Genomic DNA, 18,953 nt, shown 5'->3' with positions numbered 1-18,953 from the left:
AGTTGACATGATTAAGGTAAACCTGAGAATGAAACATCCCTAGCTTTGTGAAAACAGGGCAAATCAAATAAACTCTAAGAGAATAGAGTTGGAAGGGACCTTGGAGGTCTTCTAGTCCAACCCCCTGCTCAACAGGAGACCCTATACCATTTCAGACAGAGGGCTATCCAGTCTCTTTTTAAAAGGCCTCCAGTGATGGAGCACCCACAACTTCTGGAGGCAGGTAGTTCCACTGATGGATCATTCTACCTGCCAGGAAGTTTCTCCTTAGTTCTAGGTTGCTTCTCTCCTTGATTAGTTTCCATCCGTTGCTTCTTGTCCTACCCTCTGGTGCTTTGGAAAATTAGTTTGACCCCCCCCCTCTTCTTTGTGACAGCCCCTCGAAAAACTCTATCATGTAGCAACCTGGAATCAGAACGAAAAGAAGCTTTCCTTACATTTTATAAAAGGAAAAGGGGTAAAATAGATGTCGCAAGGAAAGTACTTCAATATTGTGGCAATTAAGAACGACAGTGTTTGGCAATGATAACTAGTCCTTTTGACTATGCTGATAACGTGTGTTTGCTCAGGAAGTGTTTGGCCTCTCCACTTGGAGAAGGGGATAGAGCCCCACATGGCAGATTTTCTAAATCTTCACCCAGAGGAATGTTTGCCTCTTGACAATAGAGAAGGCAGCTGAGAGGGAGGGAGGGAGGGACTCAGAATCTGCCAACAGTGAGTATCTATTCCAACCCAGGCATACTTGGAATAAAATAAATGCAAAATGGTGTGGAAATGAGAGGCAATTGAAAAGCATTCCAGGAATACCTTGACACACCAGGAGAGAGAGAGAGAGAGAGAGAGAGAAAGAGAGAAGCAAAGAGAGAAAAAGAGTGAGAAAGAAAGAGGAGAGAGAAGGAGAGATAGACAGAAAGAAGTGAGGGAGAAACAGAAAGAATGAGAGTGAGAAAGAGTGAGAGAAGGAAAGAGAGAGAAAAGAGTGAGGGAGAAATAGAGAGAAGGAATGAGAGTGAGAAAGCGAAAGGGAAAGAGAGGGAAGCAAAGAGAACAAGAGTGAGAGAGAAACAAAGAAAGAGAAGGAGAGACAGAAAGAAAGAAAAAATGAGGGAGAAATAAGAAAGAATGAGAGTGAGAAAAAGTGAGAGAAGTATTGAGAGTGAGAAAGAGCAAGGGAGAAAGAGAGAAGGAAAGAGAAAAAAGTGAGCATGAGGGAGAAATAGTGAGAGAAGAAAGAAAGAAAAAGAAAGAAGAAAGAAAGAAAGAAAGAAAGAAAGACTAGTAGACTAGTCACATTATCCAAAACCAACTTTGCTGAGCAACCTTCATCCATCAGACAAAAATATCTAAGCTCTTGTAAGTGCTGTAAGTAGGATCAAGAAGTTCATTATTGATTTTGGTTTGTTTCTCTTTTCAAGTTCACAGTGCTAAAGTCTATTCAGGGCACTTTCTTTTTTATTACTGCACATCACACAAACCATTCAAGATGGGCTTACTCTCTGCCACCCACTCAAGCTGTGCTTGACAAAGAGCTCTCCCAAGACTCCAATTGGGTGTCCCCCCTCCCGGTCTCAACAGTCCTGATTCCTCCCAGACATGAAACGGTGATTTATAAATGTTGGATAAAAAAGGAAGGAAGGAAGGAAGGAAGGAAGGAAGGAAGGAAGGAAGGAAGGAAGGAAGGAAGGAAGAATCCGGTTGTGATGTAAACCTGGACTGTACCTTGCAGGAAAAACCGCATCAAATCAAACTACATAAAATCAACATGGATTTTAAAAAAAAAAAAATCAGTAGCATGGATGTTAATTCAAGAAGATAACCCAGAGTTTAGCATTTGATTCCATCGCTCTGAGAATCCTAAATGGAAGCTGTTGGGTTGCAGTACATAATAGGGCTCGACATTCTAGAATGATAACGCTGTAGGAGGCCTCTTGCACAACCTGTTCTCAAGGACGGTTCATCGGAAGCTAACCATGATGCAAAGGGAATCCAGCTTGTACCTATGTCACAAAGGCAAGAAGAAATCCCATCTCTGGATTGAGGGCACAGGTGGACTTCAATGACATCCCTACACACAATTCCTCAGGAGTGCCACCTTCTCCAGCTGGATGGAAGCCAAATATCTTCGGCTCACCAAGTGCATATGGCCTCCAGTCTTCTTTACTCCACAGCCCTGTGCACCCTTTCCAGGAAATAAATCATCATCATTATTATTTTTTTTTTTTTTTTGCAACCTGGTGGAGTTAACTAATAAGCAAAAACAGGTAGTGGGTTTGTAGAACAGAGACACAGAGCCAACGTCCCCTTTATACTTCATGACACAGAAGTACCAGCATAAAAATAATAGTGAATGATTGTGTCTAATTAGCAGCTGTTTCTCCAAACCCTGCTATCTTTCTTTTCTTTTCAGCACCCCCTCCTCTCCCCCCCCAAGCCTTTGGTGAATTAACCCACGCATGCGAGCACACAGGCACACATAGAGAGGAATCTATTTGTAATTTTCAGGAGGCTCCAAAATGAAAATCGCTCGGTGGAGCTATCGGAAGGGCAGTAAGAGAGAGCAATTGCCCCCTTTCCTTTCTGGATGCCATTGGCTTCGATGAGGACCCTCTTTCTCTGTAATGCTTGGCTGGTGATATTTGGGAAACTCATCCAGACCGGTCACGTTTCTCATCACATCTGAGAGTTGCTGTGCTTTGCATAGCAATTAGGCGTTTCTTTGTTTCATCTCCCAGCTGTTTGCCGAAGCTTCCTGCAGCAGATTCAAAGACTACAGGGCCGATTGCTGCAGTGTCCGTCGGCAAAAGGGGGCAGGTGGGGGGGTCCCTCTTCCAGGCCGAGACAATTCGGTGATTACCTAGGAAAATAGAGCAGGGAAGAATGCTTGTTTTCAGCTACAGCTGAAATGGGGACTTCAGATACACCCTTTTCGTCATCGTTGGGAAAGACTGGGAATGCCGCCCTCCTTAAGCAAAATAAACGGGTTGGTTCCTATCATCCAAGGTCCATGAGGTGGATTAGAGTCAATGTTTGGGGAGATGTCTTGTTTCTTGTTCTTATTTTACAAAGGCAGCAAACATAGTCAACATATCTCTCTCCTTCAACAGCAAGAACCCTCTGGGGTGGGGTGGGCTGAGAGGGCTGGCACCCAGCTGGCTTTTGTGTCTAAGGCGGGACCAGAACTCACCGTCCCCTGGTGATTGGCCTAAAATAACCTGGCAGCTTTCGTGTCTAAGGTGGGACTAGAACTCCCAGTCTCCTGGTGATGGGCCCAAAGTCGCCCCATCATCTTTCATGCCTGAGGCAGGGCTAGAACTTACTATCTCCTGGTGATTGGCCCAAAGTCATTCAGCTGACTTTTGTGCCTAAGATGGCACTAGAATTCACAATCTCCCATTTTCTAGCCTGGTGATTTAACCACTAGACCAAACTGGCTTTTTCACATGTTGGATAGATCTCCATAGAGACATATAAATGCTGAAAGAAACAAATCCATGGCAAACAGGATGCATCAAAGAAAGCAATTCTCTTTCTTTTTTATTGACCTCCTCTGTACATGCAGAAAATGGAAGAGAAGTGTTTAACTCTTTAAATATGTGGGAGTTGAGATACATCTCACTTTAAATTAACATTAAAGCATCAGTGTATAATAGATTGTCCATCATTGCCAATTTTTGAGGAGCAGAGTTCAGGGCTCCAGAGGAAGATAAATCTAATAAGATTCAAAAGGCATACTAAAGGATACTTAATTCATTTCCTTCTTCCATCTTCTGAAAAAGCACTGGCTCCGTGAGCAGGTTTGAGTCAGTACAGATATCCACATGTGAATGAGGGCGTGTTCACCTTCCATCAAAAGTGTCTGCATAAAAATTGACAGGATCTAAGATCTAAGAAAAATGTCCAGCAAACCAGGGTTTAGACCTAAGAATGAGGAAATGAAGCATCAAACATGGCTTTTCCCTTAACCTTTATCACAAAAATATCATCCCTTTTGCCTCTTGGTTGACCTTCAATTCAACGGTTGGGTGAACCCAACTTTTGAAATGATGGGACTTAGTGCTTTGCTGGAATTGCTTGCTGTTACAAGGTTTGTACATGCTAAGTTCATCTACTGGTGGTCTCTCATGACAGACAATCAAGAATCTGACCCCTTCTTGTAGCTCAGATGATGGTTTAGCTTCTGCCGAGAGACCTCACCTCTTTTCCTCACTAATTACATTCCATTTTTCCTAGTAACCATCTCCTAGCACCTGTTGCTAGTGTTTCTTCTTTCCAGCATTCCATACCTGTGGATCACTCCTGACCCCCTCCTCCATCACTCTGTATCTTGCCATTCACCATCTAACAAATCTCAGATTAGCAGAGGAACTGATTACGAACAGCAATATGGAAGTTACCTTGAAACAGTTATGGTGTCCTGAAGGCATATGCCTTTTATATATGTATATGGAGATACTGCAAAATGGCTCCTTGCTGATCGGCCAAGTGCATCTTCTAAGAACCATGTCTGAGACTGAAGGTACTTGGGACATCTTCATGTGTGCAGATACAGCTTCTTGCTAGTAACATTTTCAGTAATGGTTGCTTTGATCTTGTGGATAGCTAAAGAAAGGATCTTGCTTAAATTGACAGTAATGAAATGTAAGAGGTTCTCTAGAGTAACAAATGTGCTTCTCCATTTCTTTATAAAATAGATAGATATTAGTCAATGATCTTATGAGAAATAGGTCTTTCCTGGTTATTCCATGAACTACCTGAGAGAGGAAGTGACTGGCCCAAAGTCATCCAATCATCTTTCCTGCCTAAGGTGGGACTAGAATACACAGACTCCTGGTGATTGGCCCAAAATCACCCAGCCAGATTTTATGCTTAAAACTGAACTAGAACTCACTGTCTCCTAGTGATTGGTTCAACTCCTAGTGATTGGCCGAAACTCACCCAATTGGCTAGGTGGGCCTAGAACTCACTATCTCCCACTTTCTAGCCTGGTGCCTTAACTGCTGGACCAAACTGGCTCTTTTGTGACCCTATCTGCACGGTCCATTGACAGCTGGAGTTGAAACAGGTTCCCATGCTATGGCTGTCCTAAGAAATCATGCTTGGTTCATATCAGCCAGCAAAGACACCTATCTATTCACAATTTCCCTCCAGGATTTTTTGCCTCCTTATATAACCATGCTTCTTGTTGATTCTTGATAGGGTCCAATGGCAAGCCAACTTCCAGAAAAGGATGAGTCGTAAGGGAAAGAAAATTAATGGGAATCATCTTCTACTGATCTCCCTGACAACAACGGATGTTTATGGTCAGCATTTAGAGGAAGTGTTAGTTGGTTTGTTCAAAGAAATTCAGTCTTCAACTTTCTGCCTTGGGAAGCCAAAAATACCTAAGCAGGAAATAAGAAAGGAAGTTAAACTATGAATGATAATTTTAGTGACTGTCTCGTAGAATGGATTAGTGTGCGGTGAAACACCTCTGGGGGCACCAGGCAGTCTCTTGTAGGATAAAAAGCTGGCAGTGTTGACAAATGAGAAAGGTCATTAGTGAAGCAGTGTCAGGTGTTAGCCCTGTTTTAAAAAAAAAAATAAATCTGAATTAATTGGGGCAAAAGAAGAAAGGAGAAAATGTTTCCTCCATGGTTCAGAGGTAAGCAGACTTAAATGCCTTTTTCAAAAGCTAAGATGATCGTATTCTATATTCTGGACAACCCAACAACTGGAAAGGTTTCTAATAAGCTTTTCCAAGCTTAGATTTGTCACAGGAGGAGGAGGAGGAGGAGGAGGAGGAGGAAAAAGAAGAAGAAGAAGAAGAAGAAGGAGGAGGAGGAGGAGAAGGAGAAGGAGAAGAAGAAGAAGAAGAAGAAGAAGAAGAAGAAGAAGAAGAAGAAGAAGAAGAAGAAGAAGAACCTATTTGTTAAAGAATGTAGTGATCACCCAAAAAAAATTCATCCTAGAAACTAATATGATTTTCTCCATTTCTTCCATGTCCACCTCTGCTCCAGAATGGATGTTCACATGTCTCAGAAAAATGGTTAACAGAGCAATAAAATATTGCCTCCTCTATAAGATGTCACAAGAGGAGATAATCTCTCTTGACTTAGATGTAAGGCTTTGCATGAATCAACTATGCATATCTTTCTTTCTTTGGGGAATGCCAGGGGGTTGTTTTTTTTTTTTTTTTTTTTTTTTTTTTTTTTTTTTTTTGGTGCTCTTTGGGAATATCAGAAGCATGTGAAGCTATGGAAAAAGGAGTCAGCCACACATTCTTCCTGCATTCCCTTCTTCCTCCTTCTTTATGTCCAAGAAAACAAGCCCACCTTGTTGTAAACAATGAAGAGGTGAGGATGTGGAAATTAAATACAATTAAGTTATAGTCTACATTTCTCTCCAACCAGGCCAACTTTCCATTTGTTGGCCGTTGTTTTAAGAAAGAACCAAGTAGTCATTTTGGAAGGATCCTGAATATTTAGTGTCAATAATACTATTATATTGGATTTTTAACCTATCAGATTGATATTACGTGATGGACAACTCAAAAAAAGGAAGGATATTTTATCTGTCTTTATAAATCCAAGCTGAATAAACGGCTATCAATTTTTAATAGTCAAATAATAGTCTTTCTAATGTGGGTGGGGTATATATTTTAATAACAAATTACTAAAAGACCTAGATTTTATTGCCATGAATTTTAAAGTAAAACTAGATTCCCTCCATTGACCTGCTATATACATTTCTGCAAGAGGCAAAGGAATCCCCCTGTAAAAGCTATCAAGAAACATTTCACAACAGGCAAATTAATTGTTTTTTTACTGTATTTGAATGAAGTGATTGTCAAATAAAGCATACCATGACAGTTAATAGTGTCATTTAGAGGCACAGAATTATTGGCTTGTTATTGGATGAAAACAAAAGCAAACACTTTGCATTAAGAAGTTTTAATGTGTTTAAAATCCTCATTAGGGATTTATGAACGCACTTGCTCAGCAGAGTGTCTCATTAATAAGAAACTGAACAGTTTGCTGCTTCTGTGGTGCAATTTCAGAGGATGGGTGTTTTTGTTTCATTTTGCTTAATTTTTTTGTCCGTGCCTGCATGCTTATGAGGCTGTCTGTCTGTCTGTCTGGGTCTGGGCGTACACCTGGTTTAATTTTCCATTTCACTGTCATTAAACCCTTCATTTGAACTTGGACTGCATGCTGTCAGAGTAGCCTTTCATTGATGTGATTTAAAAATCAGCTGGGGAGACAGTTATGTTAGAATCAGTGTTCATTCTCTTTGCTTTTTGGAGAGCAATTAAGAAGTCTGGCTGAACACAACATGAATCTAAGGGGTTTCAAATCTTGGAAGGTCAGAAACTCCACCAGTTAATAGATCTACCAGCATCTTTTGACAATCAAAGTTATAGTGGATTAAGGGGACACAGTAAAATTCAGGATTTGCATTTTAGGTTACAGATTATAGCGTAAAGGACTTCATCGTATAGTTTTATCCCCAGGGCAATTAATCCACCCTATCACTATCAGTAGCAAGGGGCATTGTTGTAAACTGATTTTTCCCAGGCAGATGGCTTCCATTGATAAAAGTCTGATTTGAAATGTTGGAAATTACATTTCTCCTTTCATGAAGATTCCATCAATTACCCTTTCTCCCCCAGAATCTTTTACCTAAATTTCTTTGAAATATCAAAAAAGATCTACCAATCTTGGAAAACGTTTTATGAAAAGCAGATGAACAAAATTCCCATCTGCCAAAATTGGACAAATTTAGTAGATACACCTAGTCTGAGTCTAAACAAGAGTTTATCAGTGAAAAAGAAGAAGTAGGATTCTTAATGCCCCACCATAACTCTGGCTCAGAATCCATGTTTCAGAAACACATTTTTTAAAAGCAAATTGTCCAAAGCCACCAACTTCTATGGATGCTTGTGTTGGATTTATTCTCGCCCACAGTTTCACAAACCCTGAAGTACTTTGCAAACTGTGCTAAATTCTGCCCCAGTTTTTCCCAATTGTAGTAAATCCTTGGCAAAAAGAGATCCGAAGAAGATTCTTCACCCAATTTATTTATTTTTAATAAATCTTTAAAGCTCCCACAGGTATGTCTTTAGCTGTATTTGGCACACAGTTCAAATGTGGACGGATTTCAGACTTATGTTCCAGAGACAGTTTTTTTCTTTCTTAAATAGAGCTCCGAGTAAGTTTTCTGGGTCATGTAAAGTACTTTGGGGTTCCTAGAAGGTTGAGCTATATGCTATTAGTGGCCCATCAACTGGAGCAAGTTAAAAGTTATTCAAGAGCCTGTTAATTCCTCTGTCCCTTCTCTGTAGCTTAAATTCTTCTGTATTACTCTTAAAAATGGTTTGTATGTTATATTGGCCAACTGTCAGGCCCCAAGAACAACCTGTGGAGTTACTTATGAGTAGTCTCTTTTATTGTTCTTCTCCTACAGACAGAAACTTGCCAGTCTAAAGCAACTATTTGCATAACTACATATATACTCTGGGATAAACTGGGAAGGAACCATTTTAATCCTCTTTCTGCTGGCCAAATTTTCCAAGCTCTGCTGCCTCTTTTACCCTCGGGGTGCAGCCCCTCCCTCCTGGGAATCCAGACCACATTCCACCACACAAACAGAAGTATTATTCAGACTGCAACTAACTGAACAATTCCATCAGCTCATCAATGCCATTTTCTCCCCATGAATTAACAGCAGTATGGATTCTTTAGGCATGGATATTTTCATTTGGGATTTGTTTGTTGATGTATACCTGAGCAAACATATAGATTGAGCTCATTAATTAATAACTAAGGAAGGCTGACCTTCCCTGGGAATACCGTGGAAAGTAGTGCTTTGTTGTTTTACCATTTTAAAAGGTAACGTGTAACCTGTTGATATTACCTGTCTTTTACTGGTACCATGACCCCCCCAAAAAATTTTTAGACTGACTACGTATATCCTTCTCTCTCTTAGGTTAGCCTTCCCAATGATTCCAGCTGTGTGGAGGAGATATTACGGGTAAGTTGAATTCTTTTTTGTCAATTACATAACAGAATCTCCATAGAATGTTAAACAGCAGAACTGTAATGATACAATCAAACCTCTGTTTATCTAGAAGACATATAGGTGATTTCAAACCGAGTATCCTATTTTAGCTGGAATAAGAGTATGTACTGAACTCTGTGGAAGCATAGAAAAATAGAATCAATTCCATCCATTAGTAAAACAAACTCATGCTTTAAGAGGTGAACTTTCAACAGCCAATATAGTAACATCCATAACAGAGAAATATCAAGAAGTTGGGTGAAACCAGGCATTTGCAGCACTGCAACACAAAAATGTTAACAGTTACAACTCTTATGTTCCTCATTCAAAAGCCACTTCAAAAGCCAAATGAAGGCCCAGGAATTAAATTGAGTGTTCTGAAGGAGGTCCTTGTTGGTGGATCAGAAGTATATCATATTTGAAGTAGCTTTCCATCCTAGAATGTATCCATTCTATTATAATGAAATTGTATCAGTCAGGTTAATCGTATCCATAGGTTCTTACATATTCCTTCCTCAAGGCCATACAGTGTTTTCATATGGAAATTTCTGCCAAGGACAAATCTCTTTGGGTTACTAACTTGATGAATGTTCAGTGTTGCAAGTCTCTGTGGTTCCTTCAGACTATCATCTGTTGGAGTTCACCATGTGCTGTTTGAGTTCACCATGTGTGGAACAGCAAGCAAACCTTCTCCTTTAGAGGTTGCCATGATGTCTTCACTGAAGACCCAACTAGGACCCAACACTTGTTTGAAGCAGACTAATCTGGTTAATGATTGTCTGTTCACTTCTTCTTCATGTTAGTTGGGAAATTGGAGAGTTTCATGTTGAAACAGATCCACAGGAAGTCAGACTGGGGAAGGCTCTTTCCCCAATGGGAAGAAAACTCCAAATTTAGGATGGAGTGTGACAGCTTTAACATGTAAGACCTTACTAGATGCCAATTCCAAGAACAATGTTCTTCTAGTTAGGAATATCCATTCCATCCTTCAAGACAAATAGTTGGACAGATGCAGTATTAATTAAAAGTTCCATACTCCCAAGCAAAACAGAGGCTGCTTATAATTAGAATAAAATGATGAGAATTAAATGAACAAAACTTTGTAATTTATTCTCTCTTCACCCCTCCTGGTGACTAGCTTCAATCTAACGACCTTGGAGAATATGTAAATTGATCAGCAGGTGAAAATGCCCTTGACTGAGAAAATGATATGCAATATTACCTTTCCCGTACAATTTGAAAGGCGCTAATCGACTTAATATGTACTAGCCCTGGTTGAGATGCCTTGTTCACAAAGCAAAATTAGCCTGCTAATAGACTTGTCTCTGTGTCCCTCACCCTCCCAGAAAGCCCCTTAATTGTTTCTTTTCATCTGGGTGCAGATGCATCCCGTGTCCACAAAAAGTTTCAAAATACGCACGTGCCACTTTTGCTGGGAAGAGTTTAGGGAGGGGGAGAGAAAGGACACAATCTGAATTTCAAATGGTTTTTCAGACGTCATTGCACAAATAGCAAGCTGGCCGGCATAGTCAATCATAAAGAGTCTGTCAAATATGGGAACACCTTGGGAAGGATATGATGTCAAATACCAGTAACTTAGCAACCTAGCCCTTTTGCTGTCTGAAGAATGAGGCACAATGAGCTTTTCAACAAGGAGTACATCAATCGACTGTGATCTTAGCAGTGGGCAGAGTAGAACTGGAGATCTTTGCAATGCTGGTTTGTGTTGCGTATACCCAACAGCCTCTGGATGGTCCATGTGGCTGATCCCACTTCAGTTAGAAGAACTGTAGAGACTCAAGGTCAGAAGGAGATTTGGGTTCATATTTTCTTCTTCCATGGCTTGTAAAAGCTCCACGTTGCCTAAAAAAGAAGATCTGTGGGATAGGTGTGATAATTAGCCCTAGCTAACTAGAGCAGGATGCGAAAGAAGCCAAATCTCCAGGCTGGGAAAGCGAGTTCATGCAAGGCCTTAAGCAAACAGTTGGGTCATCCTTTTGCCAATTCAGAACTTCTCTGTTGGTTACTCTGGCTGTTTATGGTACATGCAATAGTTTACGTCAACATCACAGTTCAAAGGTGTCAATTCTTTCTACCTGAGCAGAGGGTTGGACTAGAAGACCTTCAAAGCCCCTTCCAACTCGGTTATTCTGTAAGTCATAGGTACAGTTTCCAGGATTGGCCCAACGTCCCTGCTAGCTTTCGTTCTATTGTTTTATTTTGCTGGATATCTTCCTCGGTTAATGTATCCAGAAGCAGGAAATCAAATGTGCCGAGTTCCTTACTTAGTTGTCAAACTCATAGAGACCTAATTCCTTTTCATCCAGACACTTTGCCAAGGGAATTCATTTGTGGTCAGAGAGTCTCTGATTAAACCTAGACTGTCTGCTTTCTCCTCCCACTGACGATGGGTTTGTTCTATTTTTTTTTTAACTGAAGGTCTATATCCTTCGTATTATAGTTTTCCAAGCTAAACCACAAAAGAGGGCGGCAACTCACATTTCTAGTCATTTGAACTCATTGATAGTTGGTTGACAATACGTTGGCAATGGAAGTAGAAATTAACTGCTCTTTGTAGCTGTTCTGCCAAAATCAACTTTGGGGTAATACTTACTCCAAGAAGTCTAGACCAAAGCGCACAGGACATTTTCAAGGAATGAAATCTGGAAAGATAGAGGCTAGGTGGAGAAAACTTGTACAGCCACTCCAGGACACAGAACAGATGTCTAAAGTAGAAAAGGGGGTCAATCCATTCTCCAAAGCACCTAAAGGCAGGATGAGAAGCAACGGATGGAAAATAATCAAGGAGAGAAGCAACCTAGAACTAAGGAGAAATTTCCTGACAGTGAGAACAATCAACCAATGGACTGGCTTGTCTCCAGAAGTTGTAGGTGCTCCAACACTGGATATTTTTAAGAAGAGACTGGATTGAAATGGTATAGGGTCTCCTGGTTGAGCAGAGGGTTGGACTAGAAGACCTCCAAGGTCCCTTCCAACTCTGTTATTCTTTTAAAGTTCAGTGAATTAATGACATCAGCAGTCCATATTCAGGAATGTTCACAACAGGATTTGCAACCTCACCCCCCCCCCCCAAATTAGGGATCAGTCAAGTCTTTATTTTTTTAATGGAATGTTTTAGGATTATTATTGTTTTAGTTCTTTGCCACTGTTAGTTTTAAGAACAACTCTACTTTTTTCCCACTGCTTCAAATTCTTGCACTGCACTCCCTCGAAAATCTGTTGGCAAACCTCAGAGTCAAAACAATCATTCATTTGAATAGTGTAAGGCTAGACTTAGTGTAAATAATATTTATGACAATTAAGCTGAACTAGCAGGTGTATGTAGAAGAAACAGATTATAGGGAGAAACAGTTTCATTTTTTAAAAAAAATGTTTTTGTTTTAAAGTGAACTTGGAAAAGATGGATAAATTTTATTCATGCAACACTGCTTTTCGGGCTGCCTATTTCCAAGAACAACAAATAGGGACATAGCAAACCACAGGAAAACATAAGGAAAGAGGTTTCAACCAAAAATAATATTTCACTTTTTGAGAAGAGAAATCCAAGAGGAAACAGTTTTCACCTCTGATTAGAAAGCAGTTCCAAACCTTTAGACCAGATTTCTACGATTCCCTACCCGACACTGTTACTATCAATGTTACTGTTTTTATTTTCTTTTTTTATTACAAATCAAATGATAAAATAAATCATCGCATGAAATCAGGACACTTGCCCATTTTCAATCAGCCTTTCCCTCCCTCCCCCCCCCCGCAAAAAATCCCCCATAATTCCAAACTCATGTCAGAATGAACTGGAGACCCAGAACTGAAATTGAACAAATGCATCCATTCCAGGATCCCAGTTATTCCAAAAAGTTGGTGCCAGTCGTGAACATAGATGCCCCACATTTTAAGTGTGTGTGCTTGAAGGATTCGCGATGTGTCCCTCCAGAATAAAAGGTGTCCCAACAAGTGAGAAATACAGTATACCCTCCAAAGAAGCCCTGAGAGCAGATTAGAAGTCAACTTTTGAACCTCAGGTGTGTTCTTCACATGTCACCGTGGACCTGCTATTCTTCTCATCTCTTTGACTTGGACTGATCAAGAGCTGCCTTCCCACTTGAAGTCTCTTTCTTACCTCCCTGCCAGAGCGACTCTGATTCTTCTGAGTCTCGGGAAGAAAACCTTATCACAATCCGTTTTCATTACCGTTTTTTTTAATGGGGAAAGACCTACCAGAAAGACCATCACATTTGAAGAGCCAGCAGCCCCACCGTTCTTCCTCTGAAAAGACCTGGCTGGGAAGAGTTCACAAAATTTCATCCGTCTCTCTCTTTCCTTTTGTGAGTAGAGTCGTCATCCGGGATGCATCTCTGTCAAAATACGAGTTCCCTCATAAAGGCAGCAAATGGGAAAGTGCATGTGCCACATAGCTGTTGTATTTCTGCAGCAACATTGCAATCAAAAGCTCCCATTGGTCACGGCTGGAACGTGATAATATATAGCCTGCCAAGCGGGGGGGGGGGGAGAGAAAGTGGGGAGGCAGAAGAGTGTTGTTTGACAGGTTTAACTCCAGTTCTGTTTTGTATGATTGTCATCACTTGATGTTTTCTGGAGTTAGGAATGACACTCCCTACACAGGACTAGCTAGCACAAGTGTTGCTCTCTTGGGTGGTCCTCCCAAGTGTGCCTTTCTCACTTTTGCATGGGAATCCCCCGATAAATTGCTGCTAATGAAAAGTGCCCACTTAAAGACTTAAAGACAGCCAGGACCCATATATATATATACTTTCGGAAAACAAGGTGTGTCACTTAAGCTGACTGGTGTGAAAGATTTCTAGCAAGTGGTATCAATTTTTGAGAATTTACACCAATACCCTTGATAATTGTGTTTTCCCACCTCCTTGGCACTGAAGGTATTCCCCTGCACTCATCATCGAAAAGTAGAGAGATGATTTTTGAAGCCCCAGCACAGTCTTCGGTCTGTCTATATTGTGTAAACACACAATCTCTTTTCCTACAATGTACTGCATTTCCAATTCCCACGTGATACATGAGGGACATAATTTGGTTCAATGGTTTTCTAACGTTCTACTTTTAGAAAAGAAGAAAATGTTGAGAAGGAATCAAAGCTCTAAATTCCATCTAGAGTTCGGTCCACTGGTTGTATCCCAGTAGAAAGGTGACAAGGTAGCAGTATTCTAGTATTTGAGGTGCTGCCACAAAGAAGAGGGGGTCAAGCTATTCTCCAAAGCACCAGAAGGCAGGACAAGAAGCAACGGGTAGAATCTAATCAAGCAGAGAAGCAACCTGGAACTAACCATGAGGACAATTAACCAGTGGAACAACTTGCCTCCAGAAGTTGTGGGTGCTCCAACACTGGAGGTTTTTAAGAAGAGACTGGATTGAAATGGTATAGGGTCTCCTGCTTGAGCAGGGGATTGGACTACAAGACCTCCAAGGTCCCTTCCAGCTCTATTCTGGTTAAAATAAGTCCATCCATACAACAAATAAAGGGTGTTTTTGTATTTTTGTAGATTAGGATGGGGAATTCTGGGAGTTGAAGTCCACGTGTCTTAAAATTGCTGTAGTGTATGTATATTAACCCATAGAGGGTGGCTGTAGTGTTATTTATCCTTTTACTACTTTTTATTTCCCCCTTCTGCTGGTTGCACATTTTAGTGTTACTATTTTCTCTGTTGTTTTGCAAGTATACTGAGCTCTTTTGTACCAGAGACAAATTCCTTGTGCGTCTAAACACCACATTGGCCAAATAAAGTATTCTATTCTATTCTATTCTATTTCACCATAGGGTGAGATATGGAACTAAATCAATCATCCTTGAATGATTGATTTTGAAAAATCAGTTTTTCAAAAATCTGCTTCCACATTCTTGCATTTCACCATAGAAGCTTGCAAACCTAAAGCCATTTTTTAATCAAGATGATTCTCTACCATTCATTTAAGACTTTAAGACCCATTTAAGACTTTAAGACCCTTTTAAAAGATTACCTCTTTGGAAGATCAAGATGCTGCTGCCCTTTTTGCAGAACACATGATGATTTATCAATTCATTTATTAGGAGATTCATCTCTTATCTTTCTGCTTATTGTGGATACACACCAAAAGCAAATTATAAAAATAGTTCCATTTCACGGAGAAGGTGGAGGTAGAATTGATAAGGCAACTGCCTCTCATGGAATGGAGAATAAGCTTTGTGGCAAGCAATTTGGGGAAATTTAGCCTGATCTAATGGTTTCCTCGACCATAACACAGTCCAGTGCATCCATTTAATGATCTTGTTATAATTTATAGTGTCCCATTTTAATGAAAAGGAGTCACGGATTAGGTGAAATCAGTTAGAATGCAACGAGAAAATGGAGACTTCGGTTTTGAATCCTCCCGTATGGTAAATTGCCTGCTAATCTGAGGGGGACTGAGTTTATTTTTATTTTATTTTATTTTTAGGACTTTGGCTGAATTTTTGGAAAGAGGCAGTTTGTAGGTTTGGAGGCTTAGTGCATAAAGTAGAACTAAATGGTTTCCGGAATAATTCCAAAAACAGGCAGTTTCAGGCAGTTTTCATTCTCTCCTTTAGTGAAGCCAAAGCCATTTTTTTTTCAGAGCTTAAGAGGTAAACAGTAAACTCTTCTGGAATAAAATATACTCTGGGTAACTTTACCCCAGTGCTTCTTTTAGTTGAGAGTTTCTGGGCATGGACAATCCATTTTGATATCCTGACATAACAGATCTTGCCGGATTGATCCTTGTAATCTGTTTTAAGGCAACAAGGGCATCTATCCATCAGTACTAAAGGTCTTAGAATGGACCTCTTTGTTTCAAGTGAGCCACTGGATAACGTTGGATCACTTTCTATCTCTCATCCAGTCTACCTCCCCAAGTTGCTCTGATCATGGAAAAGAGACTCTTCTTGCAGAGACTCAAAATGTTTGAGACAAACATTTTTTTATCTGCTTTATTTCTGGGATGAAGTTCATCCCGCCTCTACACTCCTTGAAGAGTATCGTAGAATTAATTGTTCTGCCTGCTCATTCTCTCCAATTCTTTTGAGAGCCATTAATTCTTCTGCCTTTGAGACAAATTGTACCACAGCTTCTTCTTTTTCTGGCTACTCATTAACATCTTCTGCATGTAATGTTTCTCCGTTCTTTACCTGAGGGCATCTACAGCTACTTTTTAAATGACAACAGCATCCTTAAAGAAAAGAAAAAAACAAAGAGTTCGGAATTGGTTTAATGTCTACTCATTAATACAATTAAAAAAAAAACATGGAGCCAGTTACAACAATGCTTCCATCTTTAGTTTTATTTTATTTTACTTTTTTAGCAATGAGAATACTTGAGCCAAATCAACTTCCGAGTCAGCAATTCTCAGTCATCATTTCTGAAAGCTCCATCTTTCTCTTCTGCACAACTTAGTACAAGAAATCTGATTTTTTTTCCCCCAGTAGTTAACACAGTTTGGGAAACACTGGGCTGCATTCTGCCTGGCTGAGGAATTCTGGGAGTTGAAGTCCACAAGTCATAAAAGGGCCAAGTTCAAAGACCCCTGGTCTAAATCAAGGATCTCCAAACTTGGCAATTTTAAGACTTGTAGACTTCAACTCCCAGAATTCCATGGCTGGCTGATAAATTCTGGGAGTTGAAGTCCACAAATCTTAAAGTTGCCAAGTCTGGAGAGTCCCTCTAGATTCATTTTACCTGCATTTGGCTTGAAATAATGATGTCCCAGAAAATATGTCCATCTGAGATTCTGGTCAGCCTTCAAAACCTTTAAGAAATAGTGAATATGGCACAGTGGCTAAGGTGTTTGATTCAAACAGATCCAAGTTCAGGTCATGGAAATGAGTGACTTTCTCTCAGTCCAATATTTGTCAACCCTTCTAGATGAATCAGACCATAGATCAACTCCACAGAAAAATTAAAACTACATTCCTTGAGATTGGCTGTAATCACAGTCTTGCTAGTCTGACTGGGTTGGACCTTCTCCCCTTTTTTTATACTTAAGTGAATTAGGGAGGTGTCTGTCTGATCCAGCATTATCTGCCTATTTTGGTCTTAAGATACATTTTTCCTCTTAATGCTTTGGTAACAGCCCTTGTCTGTCTTTATCAAGGACATTCCCCCCCCCTTCTGTAGACTACCACACAGAGTTGCTGTTGTGGGGATAAATTTAGACACCTATTAGGTGGTCTTGGAGAAAGGGAAAAATATATTCCCCATCATCCAGGCATGCAGCATCCATAGGTTTTGTAACGATCGGGTCAAAAGTCATTCTGTCCGAATGATCACTGAAAGACAGGACCGACGCAATCTATACTCATGATCCATGCTGGTGTGAGAAGGTATTGGATAGGCACTTTCTTCCCTTTCCAGATATGTGCTTTAAAAAAAATAGTTACTTTACTTTGACTGAGTTATTGACATAACTGTTGTAACCTTCTTAAAAATTGATTGCATTGGTTTACTCCCAATTACATCTTGGAGAGTTACATGTCACTCAGAGTTGGTGGATTGGAGCAGCCTGCAAGCCCTGCAAATAATAATAATAAAAAAAAATACAGCAAGAAACTAAAATCAAATGTCCCTGTCTTTTGTTAAATATTGAAGTTTAAAAAAAAATACACAAAAGCAGGCAAGCTGAAAAATACAATCCATTTCTGGAGAGATGGATTTCACACTCCACAGTCTGTTTTTAACTCCATTCTGTTGAATAAGCCACCACTGGTTGGGTACGCTTTTCACTTTCATACCTGAAGCATAATTTACAAGTCACAGTGACTATGTTCACACAAGATATGGCACCAAACAATCGTATGACTAAGCCCGGCATGTGAGTCCTACCAGTGTGGCTTTGGGGATGCTTAAAAGGAAAGGCAAAGAGAAAGAACATGGATTGGTCTTGACTTAAAAATATACTCCTATGTTTCATTTGCTTCATTGCTAGGAGATGACCCATTCGTGGCCTCCACCTCTCACTGCTATCCACACTCCTGGGAAAGCTGAACAGAACAAATTTACTATCCCAAGCAAAGCCCAGGTAGGTTTAAGAACATATTTGCAAATATGTATTTATTCAGAGATATGAAATCACAATGTAGTACATCAAATCTCCTTTGCTTATTGGGATAAAGCTCCCAGAAGTCTCTAGGAGCAAGCAAGGCCATTGGTGCTATTTTGCATTCCAAACCTATCTAATGTTACCTGATTGGATAATGCTTAAACAGGCTCCAAGTGGAGTGCCTCTGAAGACTATTACAAGTGGTCCAGAGTAAAGCAGGTGTGCAGTTTTGGATGGCCCTTTATTACACCATTTATCTGGGTTACCCCATTGCTGTACAAGCTGCCCTGGTTTCCAGATTCCTTCCAAGTGCAGTTAAAGTTCTCACCTTGGAAGCCCTGCATGACATGGGACCAGATTATTTGTGGGACAGTCTTTCCTGGAGGATATCTGCCTATTCCACCAGATTATTCTATCTGTTAATTCCACTGAATTCCTTCCTTTCTTCCCTCTTTTCCTTTCTTTTGTCCTTCCTTCTTACCTCCCTTCCCCCTTCCCCTCTCTCCCTCCCTCCCTCCCTCCCTCCCTCTCTCCCTTCCTTCCTTCCTTCCTTCCTTCCTTCCTTCCTTCCTTCCTTCCTTCCTTCCTTCCTCTCTCCCTCCTCCCCTTCCCCTTTTTCTCTCATCCTGCCCTCCTGCCCTCAGAAGCATAGATTCCATTCAGGTCCATCAGTGGTTTAAGCACCAGACTGATTAGCAGTCATGAATACGTGTCCACCTTATGACAAATATGGGACAAAACCTTTTAGAAGCCATTGCAGACATGAACCCCGATATCTTGGTATCTTTGATGGATTTCTTTATTTGAATGCTGGCGCTTTCAGGGTTGATCCTTGA

At 40.4% G+C, this 18,953-nt stretch overlaps 1 protein-coding gene across 4 annotated transcripts in view; it reads left to right on the top strand.

Annotated features, from left to right (window-relative positions):
- The window catches only part of AFF2 (AF4/FMR2 family member 2), a 216,356-nt gene that overhangs the window by 112,530 nt on the left and 84,873 nt on the right, over window positions 1-18,953 (top strand). For all 4 annotated transcript variants that reach the window (XM_039354705.1, XM_039354706.1, XM_039354703.1 and 1 more), the window contains exons 4-5: window positions 8,965-9,009; window positions 18,004-18,096. In XM_039354705.1, coding sequence (XP_039210639.1) covers window positions 8,965-9,009; window positions 18,004-18,096 — 138 coding nt within the window. The remainder of the gene's footprint in view (window positions 1-8,964; window positions 9,010-18,003; window positions 18,097-18,953) is intronic.

The sequence above is a fragment of the Crotalus tigris genome, unplaced genomic scaffold (genome assembly GCF_016545835.1).
Source record: "Crotalus tigris isolate CLP2741 ecotype Arizona unplaced genomic scaffold, ASM1654583v1 scf7180000018585.330925593:3314079, whole genome shotgun sequence".
NCBI lineage: Eukaryota > Metazoa > Chordata > Lepidosauria > Squamata > Viperidae > Crotalus > Crotalus tigris.
The sequence above is the reverse complement of the archived record's forward strand: the minus strand, read 5'-3'. Positions and strand labels throughout refer to the sequence as shown.